At 42.9% G+C, this 26850-nt stretch overlaps 1 protein-coding gene across 2 annotated transcripts in view; it reads right to left on the bottom strand.

Moving 5' to 3' along the window:
• Positions 1-26850, bottom strand: part of CUNH1orf21 (chromosome unknown C1orf21 homolog) — a 220869-nt gene that overhangs the window by 119841 nt on the left and 74178 nt on the right. For both annotated transcript variants that reach the window (XM_026509214.4, XM_026509213.4), the window contains exon 2: positions 20966-21184. In XM_026509214.4, the coding sequence (XP_026364999.1) occupies positions 20966-21059 (94 nt within the window). In that variant the 5' untranslated portion in view covers positions 21060-21184. The remainder of the gene's footprint in view (positions 1-20965; positions 21185-26850) is intronic.

Here is a 26850-nt window from a genome sequence, read left to right on the forward strand (position 1 = left end):
AGCTCTTCGGGAATAACGTGTCTGGGTGAGGGCAACAGCACGCTCGAGGACAGTTCAATGCTAAGCGGCACAGTAGGAAGATCACGCCACCTCCCACGACCCGTCTTGTCTGAACCAGCCTATTTTAGTAACCCCCTCTGCTCAACTGGTTTGTAAAAGACAGTGGCAGTTTTGATTATTTATCTTTTGGGGAGAGGGGATGAGGATTCATTCATAAGGGCATCTGAGCGGTTCAATTAAATTCAAATCAGCGAACTTGTGTGACGGTTGCCAGGTAGGCTCTGTCGTGAGAGCCCGAGGCGCAGAGCTGATGGAGAGGTGGTCCTTGGGGACTCTCACCCACCATCTATACATCAGCTATTTAAATGCAGATTAGGATCACAAAACTCCTTAAAGCTGACTTGCCATCTTGCTTCCTCAAGAGGGATGTATCGTAGCAAACAAGACACAACACAACAAAACCCCCGCCGTATCATGGGATGCATGTTAGAGTGGCAATTATCAAAAAGACAAGAAACAGCAAGTGTTGATGAGGACGTAGGAAAAAAGAGAACCCTCGTGCGCTGTTGGTGGGAACGTTAATTGGTGTAGTCACTATGAAAAGCAGTATGGAGGTTCCTGAAAAAATTAAAAATGAGAACTCCCATGGGATCTAGCACTCCCACTTCTGGGTATATATCTAAAGGAAAGGAAATTGGATCTTGAAGAGCTATCTGTACCCCCATGTTCACTGCAGCGTTACTCACCATAGGCAACATATGGAAACAACCTATCATCTGTGACGACCGGGATGGATCTTGAGGGCATTATGCTAAGTGAAATAAGTCAGAGAAAGTAAAATATGTATGATATCACTTATATGTGGACTCTAAAAAGGTTGAAGTCACAGAAATAGAGTAGAATGGTGTTGCCAGTGGCTGGGGGATGGGGGAAATGGGGAGATGTAGGTCAAAGGGTACAACTTTCAGTCATAAGATAAACAAGTTCTGGGGCTATAATGTACAGGATGGTGACTACAGCTAACACTACTGTATTATATACTTGAAAGTTGCTAAGAGAATAAATCTTAAGTGCTCTCACCGCACACACACAAAAAGGTAATGACGTGAGATCACAGATGTTAACTGACCTTATTGTGGTAACCACTTTCCAATATGTGTGTGTATCAAATCATCACCCTGCAAACCTTAAATTTATACAATGTTGTAAGTCAATTACACATAAATAATGCTGAGGAAAATAGTGGGAAAGAAAGAACTGTTGTAATTTCTAAGACTTCGGATGATTTAAATCAGACATTTTTAACATGGGGAAGTATGAAAGGCCCACACACTTGTGCACACACCGGCCAAAGGAGAATTTGGGAGGACAGCTCATAGACAGGCGCGAAATAGTTTTTAGCACATCTCCAGTACCATTTCTTGCAGCTACCTTTCTGAGATGTTGCTTGGACTCAACGGCCCAGGTTAGGTAAAATCTCAGAATTCAAAGATTTTCAAAGTATAATACATGATCTGGACGTGGTTCAGGTTTCTTTTACTTTGGGTTACATCTAAAACAGCACGTATAGTGCAAAGAGGCCTTGTACCCATTCAAGGGGTGAGTATGGCTCCATGGCCTTTTACACTCCCACCACAACAGTTCCCAGAAACAACCTCGATCACCATTTGGGACAGCTGCTCCCTATGGAGTGAGCCACACCACCCACTCTAAGGTGCGGGTGTCAGGTCTTGAAATCCCTCCTGGAATAGGACGTCGGATCTCCCCTTACCTGCGGACAGCCTAGAGGTCAGTCACTTATTTTCTCAGGACACTCTCTGGGTAGATCTGGCCTTGGCTTACCAAACCCACTCTAATTGCCCCTCTCTTACCTGCTCGCTTTTCTACCCTTTCCAGTTGGCCATCCAATCTCCTCTTTAATTTTCAATCAACTTCTCTTCTCTCCACGATCTGTGGAGGCAAATCAAGCCCCCTCTTCCCCAAGCCCAACTTTCTGCAAAAAGTGACACACATTTACCACATCTTTGCACGGGAGACTTTTTTCTTCTGTAAGATTCTGCTGAGCACAAAAGAGCATCTTTTGTGGAGTACCTCAAAGAATACGGATGCTGTTACTCGCTGATGGAGGTAGTGGGGGGTGGGCAGGACAATGAGTAAGGGTATTGATGGTATTCTTTCCTTGAAAGGTAACAATGCAAACTGGAAAAGAGATTCACAATGGCAAATTATCGGGGGCGTGGTGTGCCTTCACAGAAATGTTTGTGTGTACGTGTTCTCACATCTCATAGGATGCCGCTCCTGTTCTGGGGAGATGTACAAGATAACTGCATTGGGATGGTGGATATCAGAAGCAAAGAGAACAGGAACATGGACCACAGCTCAGAGCAGGTCAGGGAAAGAAGAAACTAGAGCTCAGAGCTCCGTGACGAACAAAGAGGGCAGGAATAAGAGTCAGTGTTGGGGGTTAGGGGGAGAAACAGCAATCAAGGGAAGGGAGGTGAGAGCAGACATGTGTCTCCTCAGGTACCTGTAGCCTTCAACCCACTTGCTAAAATGAAAAAAAACCAACAAGTCATGTCTGAAGGTCCCGTCACAATTAGGCTGAGTGAAATAAAACATGGTGGTTTCTACCGGATGTGATGAAATGCTCAAGAGAAGCAGCGCCTCACACCAGGAGGGCCTGGGGTCCTGAAGTGACTCTCTCTACCCAGACCAGGCCCCACACCTACATACAGCCAAGCACCATAAACTAGAGAACAGAACCACGTCGTATTTTATTCCTTACAACCCTGTCTTGAAAAAGTCTTCACTTGCACAACACCATGCTGCCAAGCCTCAGAACACAGCCTCTGCTTCGGAACCTGTAAACCCGGCATCCCGCGAACCACTTAAGAGGAGCCTCTGTTGGTACCTAATTCCACCCCCCATGCCCCCTCCCTCACTGAGACACCTGCAGGTGAGATGTGCTCTCAGGAAAACCGTATTTAATAATCTCCCAAATGTACCCAGAACCTGCCCACATCACCACCTCCACTGATACCTCCCTAGTCCTGACCACCATCACCTCCAGTCTGACCCAGCCTCTAACCATCACCTGCCGCCCCTCTTGCCTGGTCCAGTCTACTCCCTACACAGCAGCCAGATTAAGCCTTTAGATTAAAGCCAAAGTCAGACTACATCACTCCCTAACTCCCTAAACCCTCTCCTGGCTTCTATTACATTTAGAATAGAATCTGGAGTCTATACCTGAGCTACAGGGCAACATAGAGTGAATTTATCACCCGTCACGCTCCTGGCATGGAGACCTCAGGCTTTTCCCTGGAACCCACCAGCAGGCTCCCTCTCAGGGATTTGGCCCTGCTGTTCCTCTGCCTGAACCACTCTGTTCCTGCGTATTCTCGTGGCTTTTGCTCCCTTACTTCAGGTCTCTGCTCAAAAAGAGCAACCACTCAGACAAACCTTCTCTGACCTATGCATTTAAAATAGCCACCCGTTACTCTCTCTCCCTGTATTTCTTCACTGCATGTATCCCCATCCGACTGGGTATTATCCGTCCCTCTGCTTAGTGTCTGTGTCACTCCCTAGGATGTGAGCCAAGCGAAGGCAGTTACTGTCTCACTACATGCTACATCCCCTTGTAAAAGCCAGCTTATAGCAATGGCTCAATAAATATCTCTGCAATGAATAACTGTGATTTTCAGAGTTCCATCAGAGCTAAAAGCATATTGTTTTTCATTTCCACACTTGGCAATTGAGCAATTGCATTAGGGGAAACAGCCAGGGAACAAAGGAGGAAAGCCATGGTCAAAACTCAAGGTCTAAACCTTTTTTTTTTTTTTTAAGAAGATTTATTTATTTATTTGAGAGAGAGAGCAAGCAAGAGAGAGCACAAGTGGGGGCAGGGACAGAGGGAGAGGGAGAAGCAGGCTCCCCGCCGAGTAGGGAGCCCAACATGGAACTCAATCCCAGGACCCTGGGATCATGACCTGAGCTGAAGCAGACGCTTAACCGACTGAGCCACCCAGGCGCCCCAAGGTCTACACACTTTCAAATAAAGAAACGTTTCTTAAGTGAAAGAAGGCAACCAGAAATAAAAGGTTAATGAAAAATATTGTGTTAAAAGAACACATAATAAATGCCAAAATGTTAGGTGCGACATTAAAAATAAAATCCTATTTCATATTATCACTGGATGATATGTTCTTTGGTCAAGGATCAAAATCAACAGTGACATTTATACAGTGAAGCATGGGTGTGTAGAGCTAGAAGGGAATTTAAATGCAATTCAGCTTGTTGTACATGCGGTCTCCAAAATGGAAATGAAACTTAATCCAAATAGAGCTCTCTACCAGTTTGGCTTTGTTTCACAATTTGAAAACTTCATCAGTTTCATAGATTGCTATTACAGCGCTCTGCTTTTTCTGTTTGCCCTTACTCTTCTGACTTCCAGTCTTAATAGCCATGCACATAACTTTTGAACTATATTTTAAATGAAAATGTAAATACCCATTTACACAAGAACCTAAGCAGGGACTATTACTTCTAAGGAAGTGAGCTGCGCACATTGTGTCCCACGCAGCCTTCCTCCCTCTCCACCAATTCCTTTCCCCAGCAATGGCGCTTCTAGCTAAGAAATTCTATGCAACCTTTTAAAAACCATTAAAGACCATTTTCCAAATGTGCTGTTAATTATGTTAGTGGAACATTATTTGTGTATATATTTAATATTATGGCCATGAAACTTTATCTTTTTTAAAAATATTTTTTTATTTATTTGTCAGAGAGAGAAGAGAGAGAGAGCACAGCAGGGGGAGTAGTCAGGCAGAGCGAGAAGCAGGCTCCCCGCTGAGCAGGGAGCGCAATGCACGACTCGACCCCAGGACCCTGAGATCATGACCTGAGCCAAAGGCAGACGCTTAACCGACTGAGCCACCCAGGTGTCCCAAGACTTTTATCTCTTTGTTATCCTTTAGAATTTGATGTTAAGTTCTGACTTTCTCTTACCCTTTTAAAATCCAGCAGAACCAACAGAATACACTTCTATAAGTTAATAAACAAACTCATCCTCTGAAAGGGACCAGCCTACAGCAGTTTTTGCAAAAGTCAGCAACCTGGGAAATTCAGTGTTCTCTTTTTGCCTAAATTTTATTTCAGACTATCTTCTACCAAACATTTCATTATTCCTTTCAAATAACAGAACCCATGTATGTCACCTACGACTTCTAACCAACTTTAAAACAAAGAGTCAGCAGCAGGAATCTCACACTAGCAGCCGCACGGCAGCAACGCAAGCAAGCATCGCTGGATGAAAGACAAACAGAAAACCAGCCAGCCGCGGCGGGAGCAGGGACAGTTGCCCACACTTCCCGCTTTCTCATCTTCTAGCTCGCGGGAATGCTTTGAAGCTACAGAAGATATTCATGATTCTTGTTTCTAATTTTTGAGAAGAAAAAAAATGATATCACAAAGCAATCAACACCCTGATCAACTTGGGACCATAAAGCTGATAGCTGTGAACACGACCAGCCCCATCATTTTTCTTAAAAAAGAAAAAAAAAAAAGCATCAAGAAAATATCATATATCATCTTTTCAATGACCCCATGGCTTAAGAGAAACCAAGAGCTCAGACTGTGTGACCACAGTCCAGAGAGCAGGTAAAGTGGAAGCTTCGAGCATCAGTGCTCAGCACACACACAGTGATCACCTAAGTTCAACACACCCACTCCCGAGATGGAGACAGAAGCCCTCAGGTCACCTCGTAGCCATTACTCCACGGCAGAATCCAACCGCACCCGAGGTCCCCAGCCACTAAGTCAGCAGCTCCTCTAGAAACTGAGTTTACTAGGCTATAGCCATTGGTTTTGTTTGTTTTAATGAACTTATGCAGTGTGCAGCCCACTATGCCCCATAGGAGTTGCTACCGTGAAGAATTATGGTAGAAAATCTGAGAAGAACTGAGAACTCACATAGGATGAGGACGGATCAACTTCAAGCCGGTCATCTGTCAACCCTCACACCAGCCTGCTCATTTCCCCTCTTTTTTTTTTTAACTTGTATGTTATCTATCTATCTATCTATCTATCTATCTATCTACCTATCTACCTATCTATCAGAGAGGGAGAGAGAGAGAACATAAGCAGGGAAGAAGGGCAGCAGGAGGAGGGAAAGAGAGAATCTTAAGCAGGATCCGTGCTGACTGTGGATCCTGATGGGGCTCTCACAACCCTAAGATCGTGACTTGAGCCGAAATTAAGAGTCAGATGCTTAACCGACTAAGCCACCCAGGTAACCCTCATTTCTCCTCTTATACTTTGAAAGGAAGAGTGAGACAGTGGATAGGTTCCTATTAGAACCCACCTCACAAGGTATTATGAGGACTGAATGAATTAATAAATAACAAAATACTTGAAATAATGCCTGCACATAAAAAGTATTTAATAAATACATAACCTTCTTTAAGAAAGTTTTCTAGATTATTCTCTTTCATAAACAGCACATTCATCTTCATAAAAGTAAGGTTCATCATAGTGTGTTTTGAAAAAAAAAATCATATTTAATTCTTTTAAAAAACTTTCCTTTAGGAAGAGATGTGGAATATTTGGAAACTATAACAGAAGCACAAAGACTCACTGGTAAGCAGTACCAACCAGAGATAATCATTATTCACCTGTCCTGGTAAATACCTAGAGGCTTTCTTTTCTGTCCATGCACATATATATTGAATATATATTCCCACGTGATATATAGAGTCATTCTATGAGTTTCCTACCCAGCTTTTTCCATTTAACATCAGAGTGTTTAATACAATGAGCAAATAGAAATGCCCGAACAAGGAAATGAGGCGTTTACTATGGTAATACTCTCTTATCTTTATATCCCCAAAGTCCAGAGTTTGGGATTATTTGATGCAATTAAAGTTTTCACTGGGTTCAAGGAACTGCAGAGCCAGATAGAGCCAGACATGCAGGTGAGTTCCAAGCCTCTCAAATAGAGGTGCCCTTGACCTTCCTTTGGCTCAGATGTAGGTTCTCCAGACCCTAGTCCGCAAGAGCCAGCTCAGGAGCAGGGTACAGTAGGAGGAGGTATCTTCCCACCAGTATTCAGTGATGGTTTGCCAGCAAGAAAAAAAGAAATTCAATGTAAAACATGGCCCATAACGTTATATCCGTGTGCCTTCATCAGAGCCCTGCAGTTCACTGTCATGGGATGATTCATGGTGGTCAAGTCAGCACGGAGAGCCGTGGGCCAGGGGGCTGCCATCTGCACACGGGGAGCAGGCCAGGGTCGAAAGGCCTCCCGTCTAACAGGGCTCAATAAATCAGTGCTTGATGAATGAGAAAGGACAAGGTAGGTGATTCAAGGCTTTGTTCTTCCATCAGATTAAAAGTCCCTAGAACAGAGCAAAACTATATCTTGTATGTTTTTAAAAAGCCCTTACTATGCCTAACGGAGTGCCCTCCTTGCTTCCTCTTTCAAAGCACACATTTGTGCACTGAAGTTCTGAAGTCAGACGTAGCTGAGTTCCTGACCAGACTCCAAGTTAACCTATTAGCTGTGTACACCTGGGCAAGTTACATAATTTCTCATGGTCTCCACTGCCTCACCTACAACTGGGTGTAACAGCCCCCAGTGATTGTTATTGTTATTAATATCCATCCATTATTATCCAACGACTTACATGTTGGGCACTTGGTTATGTTAGGCAAGAGTGGTGTGTGATTAAATTATAAGCATTATCTTCAAGGAACTCACAGCCAATGATCATAAAAGACTGATGATTTACTGAACAGTGGCTAGATTTTTTCTCTAAGAAGAAAACGTCTTTATTTTTCCATAATATTTTCCTCTTCTCTCTATCCCAACACAGCCTGTATTTATTTTTTCCATTGTCCACAGTATTTAGGGACCTGTTGTGCCAACAGACACTCAATGTAGCACTTTGTTACACGTCTTTAAGTCTGTGTTTCTTGCTGATTTATTTTCTGTGCATAAATGGTGTCTTTTCTGAAATAGGGTAAACGCTTTGTGGGCAAGTCACTTGATTCTGCTTCTGTTGTATCCACCAGCTACCAGCTCACAGGTCCTTGTTCATAAACACTGATTCAATCGGAACCATTCTAACCTTGTAACTGGCCAATCGGCAACTGCCGACTGAGGATTATGGCTTTAGGAGCAACTAATAGCATGAAGCAAATTTCCTCACTGTTTGGAACATTGTTATCAGAAACACGATTAAACTGTGACACCAAATTATGATCACAAACTACTCACCTAGAAATATTTAACAGCTGAACTCCTAGGAACAATGGGTGGGTGAGTGAATGGTAGCTCTCCCCCTGCTCTGCCCCCCCGCCCCCAGGGAATGGAAACACCGTTGCTCCCTCCCACTGTGTCCCAATCCTCCCGTCTAAAGATTGCCAAAGACACAGGGCTTATCTGCAGCTACAAGTTCCTGCGTGCTTCTAGGTGAGTAACTGTTACCATGTTTCTGTATTTATTTCACCCCGTGCGAAGACCTGACTTGTGACATATGACGCATAGCGAATCTACCCTGAAGACACCAGCAGTGTGTGTGCAATCATAAATAACAGTCGTGTTCTGATTCCCATGTATATGACAAACACACACCATCAGCTTCTGTCTCAGCCAGCTGGATGGCGTTTTAACAATAATACAGTCTTAACACGTATACAAGGCTATATTCTGGGAATAGTGTTTCAGGGTCTGTGATTAGTAAAACTGAAGTGAGGCTGACCATTTAGATAGCTTACGGAATTAGCACCAATCTTCTAGACTATGTGTTCAGTGTCTTCTAAATTCTCAGCCCACTGTCTGATCTCTGACATAATTTTGATTCCTGTACTGCTTGCATGAGTTTTTCAGTACTTTGGGGGAAAAATTACACTGTAAAATTTCCAAATATTTAAGACACTTGTTCTGATGTGAGATTCTCGAAAGTGATTTCCCTGCCGGATTGGTAAAGCTTCCCAGTCTCCTCTTGACATACCTGATGCACTATGCACCCCTGAGCCTTTTCAGTCTCTCAGCCTCTCACTCCTGCACTACCTCTGTTCTTTTGTCTGTTACTCATCTTTTAAGACTCAGCTGAGGGGCAACTGCATGGCTCAGTTGGTTAAACGTCTGCCTTCAGCTCAGGTCACGATCTTGGGGTCCTGGGATTGAGTTCCGCATTGGGCTCCTTGCTCAGTATGGAGCCTGCTTTTCCCCCTTCCTTTGCCTGCCATTCCCCCTGCTTGTGCTCTCTCTTTCTGTGTCAAATAAATAAATAAAATCTTAAAAAAAGAAAAAGACTCAGCTGAGATCGTAATCATCTTCTTTAAGCATCTTCCTCCGCTCCTGGGATAAGAGACCCTTCTGCACAATCATCATACGATACTGACGTTCTGTTGAGATGCCCACCTGTTGCATCATGATCAGTTCCTAAAACACAGGGACCAGGCTTCCTTTATCCACAGTCTCAACGCTAGCACCGTGCCTGCGCCATGTGAGGTAGTGCTTAGTAGACCGAACGAACTCCATGGTCACCTGCGCAAACAAGTCTATTAGTGGAATCCCTGTCGCCCTGGGGCTATTTCCAGTGATAGACCTTTCTCCCATGGGTTAGATTTCATATTGCTCTGAAAGCACAACTGCCAGCCTTTGGAAAATGGAAACATAAAATTATATTTATCAAAACAAACGTTGTCTTGACTGATAAATGTTGACCATCAAAGATTTAAATCACATAGAAAAATTCCAAGAAGAAATTAAGAATCACCGGAGACTCCACAAGAGACTTGCCATTGTTAATGTTCTGGTGAACAGCCTTCCCAAACATTTTTTTAAAATACACTTACACAACATTTTACATATATTTTAAACAAGGTTTACAAACAAGATATGCTGTGTAAAACCCTTTACTCTTCTCTATTAACATGTTGTAGACTTTTTTAAAATCTTAATCAATATAGAGTAGGGGCGCCTGGGTGGCTCAGACAAGTAAGCATCTCTTGATCTCAGCTCAGCTCTTGATCTCAGGTTGTGAGTTCAAGCCCCACGTTGGGCTCCACAATGGGCATGGAGCCTACTTAAAAATTAAATAAATAAATAGTACCTTAATCCTTAATGGCTATATCTGACATATGTTTCATCAGTGAGAAAGACCCTGGAGTATACATGTTTGCATTCTCGTCCAATTATCTCCGTATAATAAATTCCTAGAAGTGGGATGGCTGGGGTGAAGAGCATGCTCATTTACATTCTATATGTATATATATCTATAACTATTTGGTGCCACTCTTAGGTTCCGAGTTATAGCGTGAGATAGATGTCCATTCCTGCCCATTTGAGTGATGAAAAGGGTTTTGTTCTGCTTTCTTTGGTAACATTTATTTGATTTCTAAGAAGCTGAGTAGCTTTCTGCCATGTTTTTGGCCTTTTGTATTTTTCTTTTCAATTGCCTGGTCACAAACCCTGTCCACTTTTCAATTGGAGGGTTAGTTCTTTCCTTATAGATTTAGGAGTCTTTTTATACTAGTCTTACTAACCTTATCTATGTTATGAATATCATTCTCACTCTGTTTGACATCTGTCTTCCAACTTAGTTTATGGTGGTTTGTTTGTTGCTGTGCAGAGCACACAGTCACATTTATCAACTTTTCTTTATGGCATTGGATTTTGTGGAATTACAAACCTCAGATTATAAAAACACCCATATTTTTTTTTTACCTGTGTTTTTTATAGTACTTTTACGGTTCCATATTCTACAGTTCAATCTTTAGATTCATCTGAAAAACTCTAATATGGAGCGAGGAGTTAAGGAATTCAATTTTTAATATTAGACTTATAAATAACAAAGTATTTTTAAAACATAAAATGTGACTTGAAATAGTATCTAATTTGTACATCTCTTTATTTCAGTTAGTTATGGATGTATTTATTCAATTCCAATCACTGAGGGCATCATCTGTGTTTGTTGTCTCCTGGCCTCTAGACAGGGCTTCACAAAGAAATGTCCTTATTTCTATAAACATCCTCACTGTGTATGATAAACCCAGGAGTAGGAAAAGACTGCAGTGTACTGCGTACACACACACACACACACACACACACACACGTGCACAGGTACACACACATACAAAGATTTATGTGTGATAAATGAAAATCTGTTTGTTAATTTCTAGAATGGGACTATTTTTTAAACCACACTTTTATAGGAATAAGGCATAATATTATATTCACCACTCAAGTCATATACTTAAGTCTTCTGATTTATTTATTTATTTATTTATTAAGATTTTATTTATTTATTTGACAGAGAGAGAGATAGAGAGCACATAAGCAGGGGGAATGGCAGGCCGAGGGAGAGGGAGAAGCAGGCTTCCCATTGAGCAGAGAGCCTGACGCGGGGCTCGATCCCAGGACCCTGAGATCACGACCTGAGCCAAAGACACACTTAACCGACTGAGCCACCCAGATGCCCCTTAAGTCTTCTGAATTAAAGATAAACACATGGTCACACACACTCATTTCTTACAGAAGCTGTTCTAGGTCAAAACAGAAAAAGAACAAATTATAGGAACATGAATATTTTAAAATACAAAATAAAGAGAGAAGTATTAAGTGGATAATTAATAAACTTTGAAGACTTGGGGAATTACGTATCTGTATTAAACAGGTTATGCTTCCTCAACCCCCCAGCGTAATCAAGGGAAACTAAGGCTGCTAATTTGACATCAACAAATGGCCCTCACGCAGTGCAGATTGTGCGCCAAGTCCCATTCTTAGGACTTCATTTACTCTAATACATTAAATCTCACAACAGTCCTCTGAAGCCAGGTAAGTACTAGCTCTCCCCATATTATACAGATGGGGAAACTGAGGCAAAGAGAGTAATTTGCCAAGTTACATGTTGGTGATTAGCAATTTGAAATCAATCTGCCAGATTTCAGGCCCATGCGTTCACCATGACCGTGAATTTCAAGTCTCCTGAAAACAGCCCTAAATACAACAATAGAGTCTTCAGATATCCTCAGTTCAAAGCTGAGGCTGAGCTCAAGCAGCCAGTTAGCAATTACTTCCCAAAGACTCCTGAGCGGAGGCTGGTTTAGACTTAATAGCAAAGATAGATATCTTATTCCTGAGAGGGGGATCTCCTTTCGCCAAGAGTCTGCATCCTCAGTTCCAGCCACAGTCCTGCTTCTTTAGGTACGTGAACTGGAGTGGCTCCTGGCTTCATTTTCCTCTTTTATCAAACAGGGATAACAAGAGAAACTATAAAATATGAGTCTAATAGTTGTGCTTTTGATATCATAATTCAGGGGCAAAAGAAACAGTCATATTTCAGGCTCTAGGTGCAGAAGGCAGGTGTTGAGCTGGTCTCTGCAGAGGAAAGCCAGGTCCTAAATGAGGTCTAAGCACCAGACAGGTGCAGCCAGGTGAGCGCTGCCAGGTGGGCAGTACCAGGCAGGTGCTTATGGCAAAACACATCCTTTCTGCACATCAGCCAGGATTCCAGGAAGAAGCCATTGTTTTTGAATTTCTGAATTCTGTGATGTCACTCAGGAGAAAATAACTCAGAGGAGAAATGCTATGGGTAAAGAAACCCTCCCACCTTCTCTCATGTTGCTGAGTCACTTTTTGAGAACTTCCCCCAGCAGAGAACAAGTCTTGCCTGCAGCTCCAGTCCTCTGTGCCTTTCACTGGATGGTACCAGAACCATTTTCACTGCCTTCTCCAGAGCCAAGTTCTTTCTTATTTTCTGCCTGAAAAGGGGCTCCAGGCAGCTCTAGAGAAGACCAGCCCCTGGAGGGGCAAGAGAGCAATTGAAGGAAACCCTCTAAGACATAAAACCAGAGGGACACCACCGAAGGTCCTGCCAGCATGTTCCTGGCAATAGTGTCTGTGAACTCAGAGGAAACAGGTTCATGATACCAATGACAAGGGAAGGAAAATAGTACTTGGATTTTTTTTTAAGATTTATTTATTTATTTGAGAGACAGAGAGAAAGAGAGAGGGAGAGAGGGAGAGAGAGAATCTCCAGCAGACTCCCTGCTGAGCATGGAGCCCGATGTAGGGCTCAGTCTCACGACCCTGAGATCATGACCTGAGCTGAAATCAAGAGTCACATGCTCAAGCCCCGAATGGACCACACCGGTGCCCAGATTTTTCTTTTTTTTAATATGCAAAGTATTATGCTAAGCAAAATAAGTCAATCAGAGAAAGACAATTGTATGATTTCACTCATATACGGAATTCAAGAAACAATAGGGGAAGGGAGAGAAAAGGAAACAAGACAAAAACAGAGAGGGAGACAAACCATAAGAGACTCTTAACCACAGGAAACAAACTGAGGGTTAATGGAGGGGAAGGGGGGGGAATGGGGTAACTGGGTGACGGGCATTGGGAAGGACATGTGATGTTATGAGCACTGGGTGTTATAGACAACTGATGAACCACTGAACCCTACTTCCGAAACTAGTAATACACTATATGTTCACTAATCGAATTTAAATTAAAAATACAGACAGAGAGTTTTCTTGACTTTCTGTTACAGGAAATTCTTCCAACTAGAAATTCAGACTGACTCTACCTCAGCTAGATCAGATTCTGCATCACGGGACATTCTAGCGTGGTGTATTTTGAGGTGGGTGAGGGGCAAGAGTGAAGAGGTGGGGCAAATCTACTCATATTTATAACTGATGCTCGGTGCTAACTAAGCACCAGACAATGTTCTAAGTGCTTCCGTGTTGATTCATCTGGTCCTCCACACGACTCCTAGTGGTGGATTCTATTATTATCTCTATTTCATAGACGAAGAAACCCGGGCACTAATGAGTTATGTTACTTGCCAAAGGCAACACAAGCAGCGGGGATGGAAAAACCCGAGCTCGAGAAAGAACTCACAGTCACTGTTACGTGCTCATGATACAGTCTTACCTCTTGTCAAAGCAACAAGCCCCTACAGAATGGCGCAGGAGCCATTTGGGCATCTTCTCTGAGCCAGGCACTGGGCTAAGCACTTCTGCTCCGGAAGAGTATGATGAAAGCCCCTGGCCAAGGTAGGCTGACTTCTATAATTTCACGAGCTCCATGTGCACTTCGAGCCATTGAGAGCTTTGGGAGGCTCAGCTCAAGACACGGTGGAGTCTTCAAAGGCTAAACCCAGGGCCTGGTTCCTCACTCATCTTGACTTAATTTTTTTTTTCCAGCTTTCATGACCATGACCTGGCTCTGTCACAAACCCATCAAACACTTCTCCTGCCCTTAAGGTGCTTTACCAACTCGATGCAAACAAAACAACAAAAAAAAGGGGGGGGGGTGCCAGAGAGAATGATTTCTTCTCTGATCTTTGGGAAATAACAACTTCAGAAGTCAACAGAAGCCTCCCTAGGCCAGCAAAAGAAGTTCCATGAGAGGCAGCTAAAGACTACCGCTAATTCGTGCAGAGAGAGCAAGCCAGAGAGTGTGCTCTTCCTCCTCCGCGAAGCTGCTCCCCCGTCTCTACATTTCCAGCTGTCCTGTGTACCCCAACACCTGCTCCCCCACCTGTCTCAGCCTAACTAACTCCTTTTCTCTTGGATTCCAGAGTAAGTAAACGCCAAAGCTGAACCAGGAAAGAAAAGGGAGCCCTAAACACCAACACTTCCTTGACTTAAACCAGCACCATCCAATAGAAAGATGATGTGAGTTACAGATGTACTTTAAATATTTCCAGGAGCCACATCAAATGAGCAAAAAGAAACTGATGAAACTAATTTGAATAATGTATTTTATTTAACCCAATATACCCCAAATATTATCACTTCAATACGTAATTAATAAAAAATCATTAATGAGCTATCTTATACTCTTTTTTATATTAAGTCCTTAAAATCCTGTGTGTACTTCATGTTCATAGCATATCTCAATTAGAACTAGGCGTATTTCACAAGCTTCATAGTCAGAGGTGGCCAGAGGCTACGGGACTGGATGGCACAGAGGTAACATTATCCTGTTACTGTCTAACAAACACGAACGCGGATTAATTTTAATTAATCTTCACTTCATGCAATCAGAAATTACTGCAGAAAGAAACAGTGAATTATTACTTTGCCTTCAACGGCTCTGACTTTCTGAAGGAATGCGATATATTCTCCTATGTAATCTTCCCATAACCTGTCAAGTTGGTCCCTACAGTATTTTAGATGGGTAACGGATCAGATAGTACCATCTCCCTCTCACACACGGACACGCACACGCACACACGCACACACGCACACGCACACACACACGCACACAGACAATCCTGTTATATGTTGCCCATTTACACAGCTGAGCGTCAGAACTTAACTGACACTACACAGCAATATAGAGCCCAGGGGAGACAGAGCAGCCAAAATCTTGCTTTACTGCTTCCCTTTTATATTCAGTCTTATACTGCTATTCCAGAAGAATTTACTGTAATAACCTAAGTACCTCCACTTAAGGGAAAATTTATAAACCTCAGACTCTCTTGGACCTTAGGCCAAACTCAGCCACCTCGTCATATGAGGAAGCTGGCTCAGGCAGGGCCCCACCTGATCCCCAAACAATCTCTCTGCCTCCAGCTCCTAGAGTTCTGGGAACCCTGGTTTCCCTCAAGATCTACAGTCCCTGCGTTCAGCGGGCTAACCGGCTCATAAGAGAGATGACACATATACACAAATAATGAGATGAGACATAAAGAAATAAACCAAGTATGTAAGTATGTAAAAAGGTATTCTGGGATGGCAGGAAAGAGATACTTCCTGAAGGTATTAGAAAAGCTTCATGAAAGTTTGGGTGAAGTTTGGAAGAACAGCAGGATTTAAAAAAAATGAAGGCAGGAGAAAGGGCCTATGCCCAGCAGAGGTCATGGAGTACCAGAGGGCCGGGGAGACAGGTGTGTCTGAGGTCACAGGGTGAGCTGTCCAGTCTGGCTGAAGAACAGGGAACATGAAGGACAGAGTGTGAAACAAGGATGCCAACGTGGCTATGAGCCCTCTGCGAGGCCTTGCCTGGTTCACTGAGGATTTAGGATTTTACTGGCTAAGAACTAGGCGCCACAGAAAGTTCTGGAACAGGAGAATGAACACAGGCAGAGGAGCACTTAGAAAAACCTGACAGATTCTGACAACAGGGCAAAAAATGGAGAGTTAAAATGAACAACAAGAACAATAACAAAAATCCAAGAAGAAAACAAACAACCAAGGGGGCTTGTGGAGCTCAGTTCGGAGGACATGGCGCTATTCCAGGTGATGGGCTATAGCACGGCAGGGAAAGAGCTTCTGGGGAGGGCAGCAAGAATCACAGGAGCTGGGAACTGGAAGAGACAAAGGCCTCGACTTTAAAGCCTTTTCAAGGTTAAAGCCTATATTCCTGGAAGAATGGTGGTGACCTTCGGGCAAATAGTAAAGTCAATATAAGTAAAGAGCCTTCTCCCCTTGCAGTGGGCTGCAGAAGAGATAATGATCTCAGGTTTGACATGTTAATTTCCCTAATAAGTCTTGAATCTGTTCTGTGCACCTACTTTAAGAGTCTAAGTGAATGGCTGTTGAAAGAAATCCAACAAGCACTTGGCTTTCCTTAGAACTTGCTTAACTAGTTCATGATAACTTGAACCTGCTGGTCACTCATTTGATGCAAGCTGGTTTTGGCAATCTGCTCAGCTGTCCTCCAACTGACCTCAGCAGATCTGCTGACCACTCTTCACATCGGCCCCGACCACTGGGAAGGAAAATTCCAATCTGGAGATGGGAGATTTCTGGTCAGGATTTTACTTCTGAACAGGCCACATGGATGTGAGGCACAACTTTAGACCTGAAACTTTTTATACTTCCGTATTTAAAGGAAAAGAAAGTCTCTAGGTGAACGTAGTGATAAAGCTCCTTGTCAATGACCTCCTGAATTCTACGAAATAGAAGATGCTCTCTTGTCACTTAATCCTCTATGGTGGAATATTCTACACATATTCTGTAACACACATTTGGAGTGGTCGGGTTCCTAAATAACCAAAACATCATGGAGTCCAAACTGCTTCATAAAAAGTGGAAATTACCATTTGTAAAAGCACACTGTTTATCAACGCTCCCCAGCATGTCCTTAGAAACTATGAAATTAAATTCACACCTTTAGGAAAAGGATCGAATGTGTGTGTGTACACACACTCAGAGACACATACTTCTGAGCCATCCCCAAATATGCCATCCTTCACAGACTTTGTCAACTCTTCAACAACAAGCAGTAATAACATTTTTAAACATTTAAAAACGGCTTCTAGAAAGTGAACGAGGTAACTTTATTCAGTAAAAAACAGAGCAAGTGATTTAGAAAGCAGACTCTAACTGTCCAGGTTGGAATACAATCCAGTCATGGGGTTCTCACTGCCTCTCTCAGTGGTTGAGGGAACTAGTCTCCAAAGATGGGCCCTAACAATTCCTCAGACTCAACAGATGGAGACCTCTAGCTCTCTCGACTCTGGGACGGTCTTGTGACTTGCTTTAATCAACAGAATGAGGCAAAAGTGATGTTCTTGGACTTCTAAGGCTGGGTCTTCATAGGCCTGACAGCTTCTACTTCCTCTCTTAGAAACCAGCCACCTCGTGAAAAGTTTGGCTTTCTAGCTAGAAAGAGAGACTTGAAGCCACCTTGGTTACATGAGCCCTGCTGAGCTCCCAGCTAAACGCTGCTACCTGGTTGAGCCCAGGCAAAAACAACAGATGCACCCCAGGTGCCCCACAGAATTGTGATAAATAATAAATCAGTGCTTGTTTCAAGCCACTAACTGTGGAGTTCTTTGTTATGAGGTAATAAGTTACTGAAACAATAGGTTACAAAGATATCAAGTGGGTAAAAGTGAGCCAGATCTGCCAGTCACCTGTCACCATTTGTGATCATATTGGGATTCTATACACTTGCTCTGCTTGCAAACTAAAATTTAAGTGGAGAAACACAGACAGGACCTTCTCTGATGTTCACACTGCCCTCTGACAATTCTACCCCCAGAGCCCTGTGGGACTATCAAAAACCATCTCCCTTGTCTGATTCAAGAAGCTCTCCCCTTCCTTGTTCTGCTGTATCTAACACCATGTCACAAACCCACAAATGTTTACGTTAGAAAGAGTTAACAAAATGATGAATCCTGGAGTGAATAAAACTTCAGCGTAAGTATTAGGAGGCTGAAAAAAAGCTCAGACTGCATGAACCGCATGGATCCACACAGGCAGCAATGATTGGGCAGGCTGGGGGTGGACTGAATTATTAGCGCCAGTTCTTGACCCTTCTCCACATCCACACCCTTGTCACGAATGCACTGAGGTCAGATGTGTTTCCCTGCCTCTCGTCTTTGAGCCCGTTCATTTGACTTGAGTTGGCCAGTAAAATGTGGGTACAGGTGCATGCCGGGCCAGCTATAAACCCAAGGTTAAGAGGCATCTTGGGTATCGCTTGCATTTTTACCCTTCTGCAAAAGAAGAGCATGCCCCCCTCCCCATTCCTGAAGTTCCCTGGTCCCAGGAGGAAGATGAGTGACATGAAGCAGAGCCACTCCAGCTGACTCACCAACTCATGATCAAGAAAGACATGCTTGTTGTTGAATGCTGCTGAGATCTTAAGGTTGTCCAGTACTGAGGGATAGGTGACTAAAAGAAGGCTCCTTTATTAGATGCCAACATTTGCCAAATACACATGGTACTTTAGAATAATAGAAGACTCCTCACCTATAAAAGCTGAAACTGAATTACCAACTGGATTGTTAGGTGGTCTCAATGCAAGTGCAATATGCTGAATATCACTGATTTTTGCTCTTACAGTCTATCTTTCTAAAGACTGTAATTTGGTATTCAAAGTTCTCTAGAATTTAACCCTAACGTAGTTTTCTAGCCAGTTCTCTCTCACTTAAATTTTATATTCCATTTCAACTGGATTACTTGTAATTCTCAAGTAAGTCTCACAGTACCTCTAGCCTTTCTTCATCCAGTTCTTTTCTGCACCCTTCATCCAACAAGTTTAGATTCTTCTGGTCCTTTAAGGCCAGGTTCAGATGTCACCTCTAGAAACCTACTCTGATCCCACCTTTTAAGGCAGTCTCTCCATCTCTTTGACTGTTATCACGATGCATGTCTTTTCCTCTTCTGGTACTTGGCTTATCCTGCCTCATAACATTTTCTCATCCTCTTCGTAAGTCCTAGAAAGGGAGGCTTACGTATTATTTACCTCTGCAGCCTCCATGGCATTCAGCAAAAGGTCTTGGCATATCCTGTACAGGCCAGTCAATACATTTTTGCACTGAAGAATGAGTGACCAATGGGAGGCAGCAGGACGCCAGGCAACAACATCGAGAGAAGCAACATGGACTCTGGAGTCAGAGAGACCTCAGTCTGTGGCTTTGTAGCTGGGCAACTTGGGACCAGTTAGTCTCTCTGTGCTTCAGCTTCCAAATATGTAAAACTGGGATGACACATCTTTCACAGGATTGTTGTGAAAATTCACCATGAAAATGAATGTATAAATGCTTCGACATATTTGACATATGGTGGCAGCTCCACTAATGGTAGCTTTTGTTACAAAAATGATAATGACACAGAATATCACAGAGAAGTTAGTTTGAACAAATCCTCAATACTAGGTTATATTCTCTCAAAAGTTAAGTGTTTGAGGGTGACAGAATGACTCTAGTTCCAATTAACTGTTTTCCCAGAAACTGGTCTCAGTGATCTGAAGTCAAGTTTTATTTAGATGCTCACATGTTATTCTTCTCCACAGCTCTGAATTTTCTAGGCAGTCACCACCAGAAGCAAATTTGTTCCAGAAAACACATACATTTCCCTAAAATGACACAACACAAAATCCTCCTCCCATATACACTAGTCCACTTTTCACAGAGCATTAGTCTTCCCACAGCACCCCAATTCTTCACCAAGGACCAGCACAACCATTACAATGGACCAAAATGCTGTAGAATGACCTGACAGTGGCTGAACACAAGAGTGGCATGCATGGGTCCAGTTGTGGATTGTCACCGTTAAAGCAATTCAGCAAAACTGCTACGTCTGCCTTCCCAACTGGAATTTTGTACTAACTCTGTGGCACCAGAGCAATAGCTGATCTTCTAAGGGACAAACTCATCACCAGGCAAACTCAGAAGCCTGTAAGCAGCCAGGCAGGTAACGTTCATGAGTGAATGTGAATTGATGTGCTCTTCAGGGCAGGCTCAGCAGCTCCCTGGAGGCCACAGCTGGACTGAGGGGGGCCACTGCTACCTAAGCCCACTGACTGTTGCCTCAGGGAAGACAGACCAGGTGTTGCCAGATTTTCTGAAGAAATTTGGGGGTTTTATGTGAAACACCCTGAGTTTTGAATACTGCCTTGCGCTTTATTTCATAATTCTCTGGGAGCCAAAGAAAATATATTTAGAAGCCAGATGTGGCCATGGGTTGGCAGGTTATGATCTTTGCACTAGATATTCTAAAGTCACTTTAAATCATCACGGAAAGGTTAAAAGATGATTATTAAATTCACTGTATTTGTATTTTTTAATCTGAAAAAATGCAAATAAAAAGCAACATAAAGAGTAACTACTAACCCTAAAAAACACCTCACTCTCTCATTTACAAACCCTCACTCACTGCACTTTGGGACAGCTGTGTTTCTGGTCTTACAGCGCTCCTCCAGGACCCCCTGTGGCTGCTGTGCTATGTACCCATTTAAGTCCTACTTGTTATTTAAAGCTTCACTTAAATGCTTCCGTATAAAACCTCCATAATGCTCCTCAAAATCCTCTATGTACGAATTATTATGGCAATTGCTCCACGTAAATGATCTGCAGTGATTTCGAGCCATATCTCACCAGCACTTTACCCAGCAGCCCCCCCCCCCCCCAAAAAAAAAACCCACTACAAATATTCGCTCCTGAGAAAGTGAACAGCCCGGGTCAAGAGGTCAAGAGTCAAGTTCAACGGCACTCACCGCCAAACACGTCTCCGTTCTGGTAGTTCTTCCCTTTCTGGGCGTCCTCTTCACTTTGAACAGCGGCAACATGCTTAGCAGAGGCACAGCCCATAGTCTCATTCGGTCAGCTTCCGCCGGGCTGAACTGCAAAGCATCTCTACAGACACGGGGACATTTTCTTTTCTTTAAACACAAAGAAAATCCACCTTCCTGCTGAGTCGGTCAAGATGTGCGCACCTGCGAGAACAGAAAGCTGGATCAGAATGAGTGAAACGAAGCCTGGGTCTCAGTGCCTCGTGCTGTGTGATCAGCAGTGCACTAGGATCCCCGCATGACCCCACTGCCCTGGGGGAGCTATTGGTGCTGAGGAGGAAAGGCAACATGGCCCAATTTCATCTGATGTTCACTCCGAAAGCAAGACCAGAAGGCATGCCCCTGCACAATGCATGGCTGAACTTTTTGAGGAGATAACAAAAACGTACGTATTTGTTTATTCAAATAAATATTTGAGCACTACTCCTTGCTACATACAAAGTGCGTGTATGTTTGCTGATGTTCTGGAATCTCAAAAACCTTCAGAGTAAGAAAAGCACATTTATGAGATCTACCCAGCTCAGGACACTGGGAAAAATTCTCCATCTTCCCCCTCCTGCCTTGCAAGCCAGCTCTTCTCAGATCCTCCATTTTTTCCAGGACGAAGTGGACTTCCTCCTCAGGCTGAAATATGGGCTAATTTATAAATTTCTAGTGGGTTCTGTAAGGAACTCTGTATTTTATTTTACCTGAGCTGACCGTGTTTTGGAAGATAAGGGAAGGAGATGGGGGCAAGGATTCAAACTTACTTTTGTCCATTTTCTGCTTAGCTAGCTGAATGCGTTAAGGATTGAGAAGATGTGGGAAGATGAAGAGAACAAAACAAGGTGATTGCCCACCTCTTATTAGAGCCTTTGTACCTCTATTGGACCGCTAACAAAGACTGAAAGAGAATTTATGGATAAACCACAAAGAAGATAGTCCTTCAGTTATCTTCAGTAAATATACCTTCCCCACCCCACCCAAGGTCGCTGCCCAAATTCTCGGGGTTTGCTGTTTATTTATTTTATTCTTTCATCATCCTTTTCCAGCCATTCCAGTCTTGTAGACACCTTACGCCTATCTCATAGATGTTTCTTTTGGATTATCTACCCATTCCTTCGTCTCCATCCACCCCACTGTAGTACAGGCCCTTACCTCTTCACACCCAAGCAGAGGAAAAGAAGCGTCAGGCCATGCACTTGGTATGGATTAGCACCCACGTCCCCCTACGCCCCTCTCCCCTTTACAAACAACTGATGTTTCTCAGGCTTAGGAACACGGCTCTAGAAACTAAAACACAGCTGAAGGCCTCCTTCCTAGGGCTCTAAGGACACCTATAGATGTAGAAATCTAATCATTTAAACCATAAAATCTCAGCAAAGGGAATTTTTCAAATTAACCTTATACTGAAAGGTAATTTCAAATCAATCTCAAAAGCAAACTTAGATATAAAGGTAATGATCTTAAATGAAGCCACGCAAATGCAAATTGCAATACCGACTCCATGGCTGTAACACTAGTCCTGTCTTTGCATAGTTCTTCATACTACTTTCTAGCCCTGGTTCTGTCAAATCATTAACAGGAAGTATAGGGTTAGGGTTAGCTGGTCAAGTTTTACAAAAAAGGAAGATTTTTTAATCCCCTAAACAGTTGATGTTTGTAGTTTCTCTATATGATTGGGTAACATCTTGTTAACACATTTTTCATATTTTTAAAGCTATATGGAGCACACACACACACACGCACACACAAACACATTTAGCAGTGATGTCGTTAAAACTACAGTATTTTGATTTAATGGTCTATTCATACTGGTCTATACAGCTCAGGGGCCTGATGGGGGAAATGTGCGTGGGCGAGACATTTTTTAAAAATCTACAATGTCGCGTAGGAGTGCCATGATAGAGGTTTCACAGGAATCTATGGCAATGCAGAATTAAATACAAACAAAAAAATGAAATTATGACTGGGCAAGGGCAGGAATTAAAAGAGGAAACAATATTTTGTAGAGCCTTAAAAGTCCGGTAGAAATTTGCAAGGCTGAAAGGACAGCAGCATCACCCAGTCATGAGGAAGTGGCTGAGTTAAGACACTAGAACGTGGAAGAGTGCGCGTGAGAGTGTGTGCGCGTGAGAGTGTGTGCGCGTGAGAGTGTGTGCGCGTGAGTCCATACTCACCCTCCTTTGGCGGGAGGAGGTGGGAGCAGGGCAGCGAAGGGGACGGCACTGCTGATGCTTTGTGAAGGGCCTGGAGGAGGCCTTGCTCACTTTATCCAACTTAACGATAAGGACGTCTCTCTGGTACAAATCTGAGCACCCGTTGAGAGGTATTAAATTAGTAGTGCAGAAACCCATTCTGTCATCCTATCATAGTTTTTGAAGAAACATCACTGAAATGTGAGATGATTAGAATGAGAGATGGGATTCAATTCCGAAGGTAGAAGAAGGGGAGAATTCGTCTCCAAGCACGAGGCTGCTGAGGGTCGTTCCTCCTGCTGCCAACGCCATGCATTACGGGCCAGCACTTTCTCGGGGGCAGACCTCCCTCAGTCCCACCTCCAGCATCACCACCTAAGGGAACGGTGTGAGCCCCCAGAACGAATTTCTCACTTTTCAAAAAGGAATGTGGGAAAACAAGCTCACATGTCCACAGGAGAGCAAGCTGAAGTGAGAGGGGAAACCTCCTTGCTGCCACCTCTTCCAAAGAAAGTGAAAACAGGAAGGAGAATGGGAAACCCTAACAGAATCCCTGAAGGACAGTGGTGATCCAGAGGCAATTTGAGAACTGTCCTCTCTGGGAGTCCCTCTCGCTTTTCTCGTCCTCATTCCAAATTCCTGTTCACAGCCTCATATACTATCCAAGAAATTAATGTAAGGATCTAAGATGTGAATTATCCTTTGCTACCCCTGAAAAGCATTGTGTGGTGTTTCTTCCGTGTTTTAAAAGTTGTGTTTATATTAAAAAGTCTTACTTGAATTTAAAAAGGTGAAATCACATGAAAATCAAATAAACTGCAGCAGACTAACAAAAGTGAAACATCTAAGAATACCTTTTAGAAGGACGTCTCTGTTATTCAGGCATGGAGGTGAGGGGCATGTTAATAAGCAGATTAGACACGATTTACATCCAATACAAGTGATGGCTCAGGAAGCTTCCATTTAATTATATTTTTTTAAAGGCATGCACGGTCAATATGAGTTCTCTCCAAATCCTAACTAGGTAGGGATTTTGTTTTTGAAACACATACACTCTTTATTTTACGTCAGTAATTTCATGAGTGATGTTTTCGAGTTTTACAACTTCATCAGAAATGTATTTTAATAGGTTGCCCTTGGGGGGGAGGAGGGACAGAGGGAGAGGGAGACACAGAATCCTGAGCAAGCTCCATGCCCAGTGTGGAGCTGGACATGGGGCTCGATCTCACAACCCTGAGATCATGACCTGGGCAGAAATCAAGAGTCAGATGCTAAACTGATTGAGCCGCCCAGGCGCCCCAATATGTTGTCCATTTTGAGGGTTATGATTATGAAGTCATTGAAGAGGCAGAAGATGTCTAATTCATAAAGTTAACCTTGGATCAGGAGGAAAAGCTTTTTACTACATCATCTGGATCCTGCACGTAAGCAATTGTCCAATCATTCATTCATCTGAAAACTACCAAGTGTCCGGCAGGCACGGGGTATATAGAGATACACAAGGTACAGCTTTCCTCCCGATGCCCACAGAAGACGAACATTCGGAGAGAAGCGATCACGAGAAAGATCGGTTTCACAGCAGTGGTGGCAGAGCTACTGCAGGTGAACCCCAGGAAGAGAGGTGAGCTCACCCCACAGGCACCTGATTCAGCCTTGAGAGAGGGAACGTCAAGAGAGATCAGGCTCAAGGCCTGCCCACAGCTAAAGAACCATCACTAAAACACCCCTGCACTGCACCTCTCTTCTAGCCTGACGCAACGTCGCGGTTCCATTTCTCCTGAAAATTCTCTTACTTTGACTGTAGTCTCACCGAGACCTCAAACTGAGCAGACCCTCAGAAATGCCCCCCTCGTGTCTGCCACGATAATCTGCTCCAAACACTTCCCTCTGGTTTGTACCATCCCTCACAGAAACCCTAGCATTTTTTTTTAGCTTCCATTCTCTCATTGGCTTTGCACAGCTTTTCTCTGCTATACCCCACACCCTCTATTCACGCCCCTTCCTGAAACCACAGCACTTAGAGAGGTGAGTCTGATGGTGCAGACAGACATGCCGAGACCACGAAGCTGGACAGAGCTCAGTCTCGTTTTCACATATTGTTATTAACAGCATGCTATTTCTGAAGTCAGACCACAGTGTGAGAAGTAAGCTGAAGTATCCTTTGATGTTTGATAGAATCTTCTAATAATACCAAGTCTCACTGAGGACAGTTTAAAAAAACTAAATAATCTATATGCTAGGATCATCAGGCACCTCTAAAAACATGGGATCCAATTAATTGCCCATGGCTTTGTGTAAAAGTCTCCCCAAAGAGCTGTATGGGTACATTATCCTACACCATGAAATTAGAAGTTGGAATCCCTATCCACAACACTATGAGCTAACTGACTTTAGGACCATCTTTATAGGATATTTTTCCTGCTTTTGACAAAATACATAGCAAATTTACAAATACAATTCAAAAATTTTTAAAAGGACTAAAACATTTGTAACCATGCATGTTTATCATTCCTCTCCTTACACTATGCCTCAAGCCTCTTTAGGTAATGCTTTGAGTATCACTATAGGAATTACTGTTAGAGAACACTCCACATTATAACACTAGAAAATTCTTTTCTATACACAACTAAGCCCATTACCTTTCTATGAATATCTATTACATACATGTGATACATTTGCCCTTTTATAAGAAAAGACTATGGATTATTAAGGCTTTTTCTCCTTTTTTCCCAATGCCAGTGATTTCTCTTTATTTGTATTTTACTGTTTTCAGCTCCACTGATGTATAATTGACAAAACGGCAATACACGGCAAGTGTTCAAGCTCCATAAAGATGATCTGATACATGCACACATCGTGAAAGGGATCCCACCATTGAGTTAATTAACACATCTAGCCACTCTCATATTAACCTTTTTCTTTTCTTTCCTTCCTTCCTTCCTTCCTTCCTTCGCAAGAACACTTAAGTTCTACTCCCTTAGCAACTTGCAATTATAAAACACAGTGCTAATCAACTACAGTCACTATGTTATATATTAGATTCTCAGACCTTATTCATCTTGTAACTGAAAGTTTGTATCCTTCTACCAACCTCTCCTTATTTCTCCCACCCCCCTCCCCAGTCCTTGGAAACCACCATTATACCGTTTCTGAGTTTTACTTATTTTATTTTTAGATTGCACATATAAATGATACCATGCAGTATTTGTCTTTCTCTTACTTCACTTAGCATAATGCCCTCTAGTTCATCAGTGTTGTTGCAAATGGCAGGATCTCTCTTTTTTTTTTTAAGGCTAATATTCCACTGGGGAGGGGGGGAGAGAGAGAGAGAGAGAAAGAGAGAGAGAGTGTGTGTGTATGTGTGTGTGTGTGACATTTTCTTGATCCATTCATCCATGATGGACATTTAGGTTGTTTCTATACCTTGACTATTGTGAATAATGCTGCAATGAACATGGGAGTGCAGACATCTCTTTGAGATAGTGATTTTGTTCCCTTTGAATATATATCCAGAAGTGGGATTGCTGATGGCCTTTCTCTTTCCCTTAATTTTTAACTGGAAGCATGGTTTCATCAGAAAAATCTATTCTTATAAAATTGGGAAGGAAAGAAGTACATAAATTCTGTTTTGAG

This window comes from Ursus arctos, unplaced genomic scaffold (assembly GCF_023065955.2).
Source record: "Ursus arctos isolate Adak ecotype North America unplaced genomic scaffold, UrsArc2.0 scaffold_2, whole genome shotgun sequence".
Classification (NCBI taxonomy): domain Eukaryota; kingdom Metazoa; phylum Chordata; class Mammalia; order Carnivora; family Ursidae; genus Ursus; species Ursus arctos.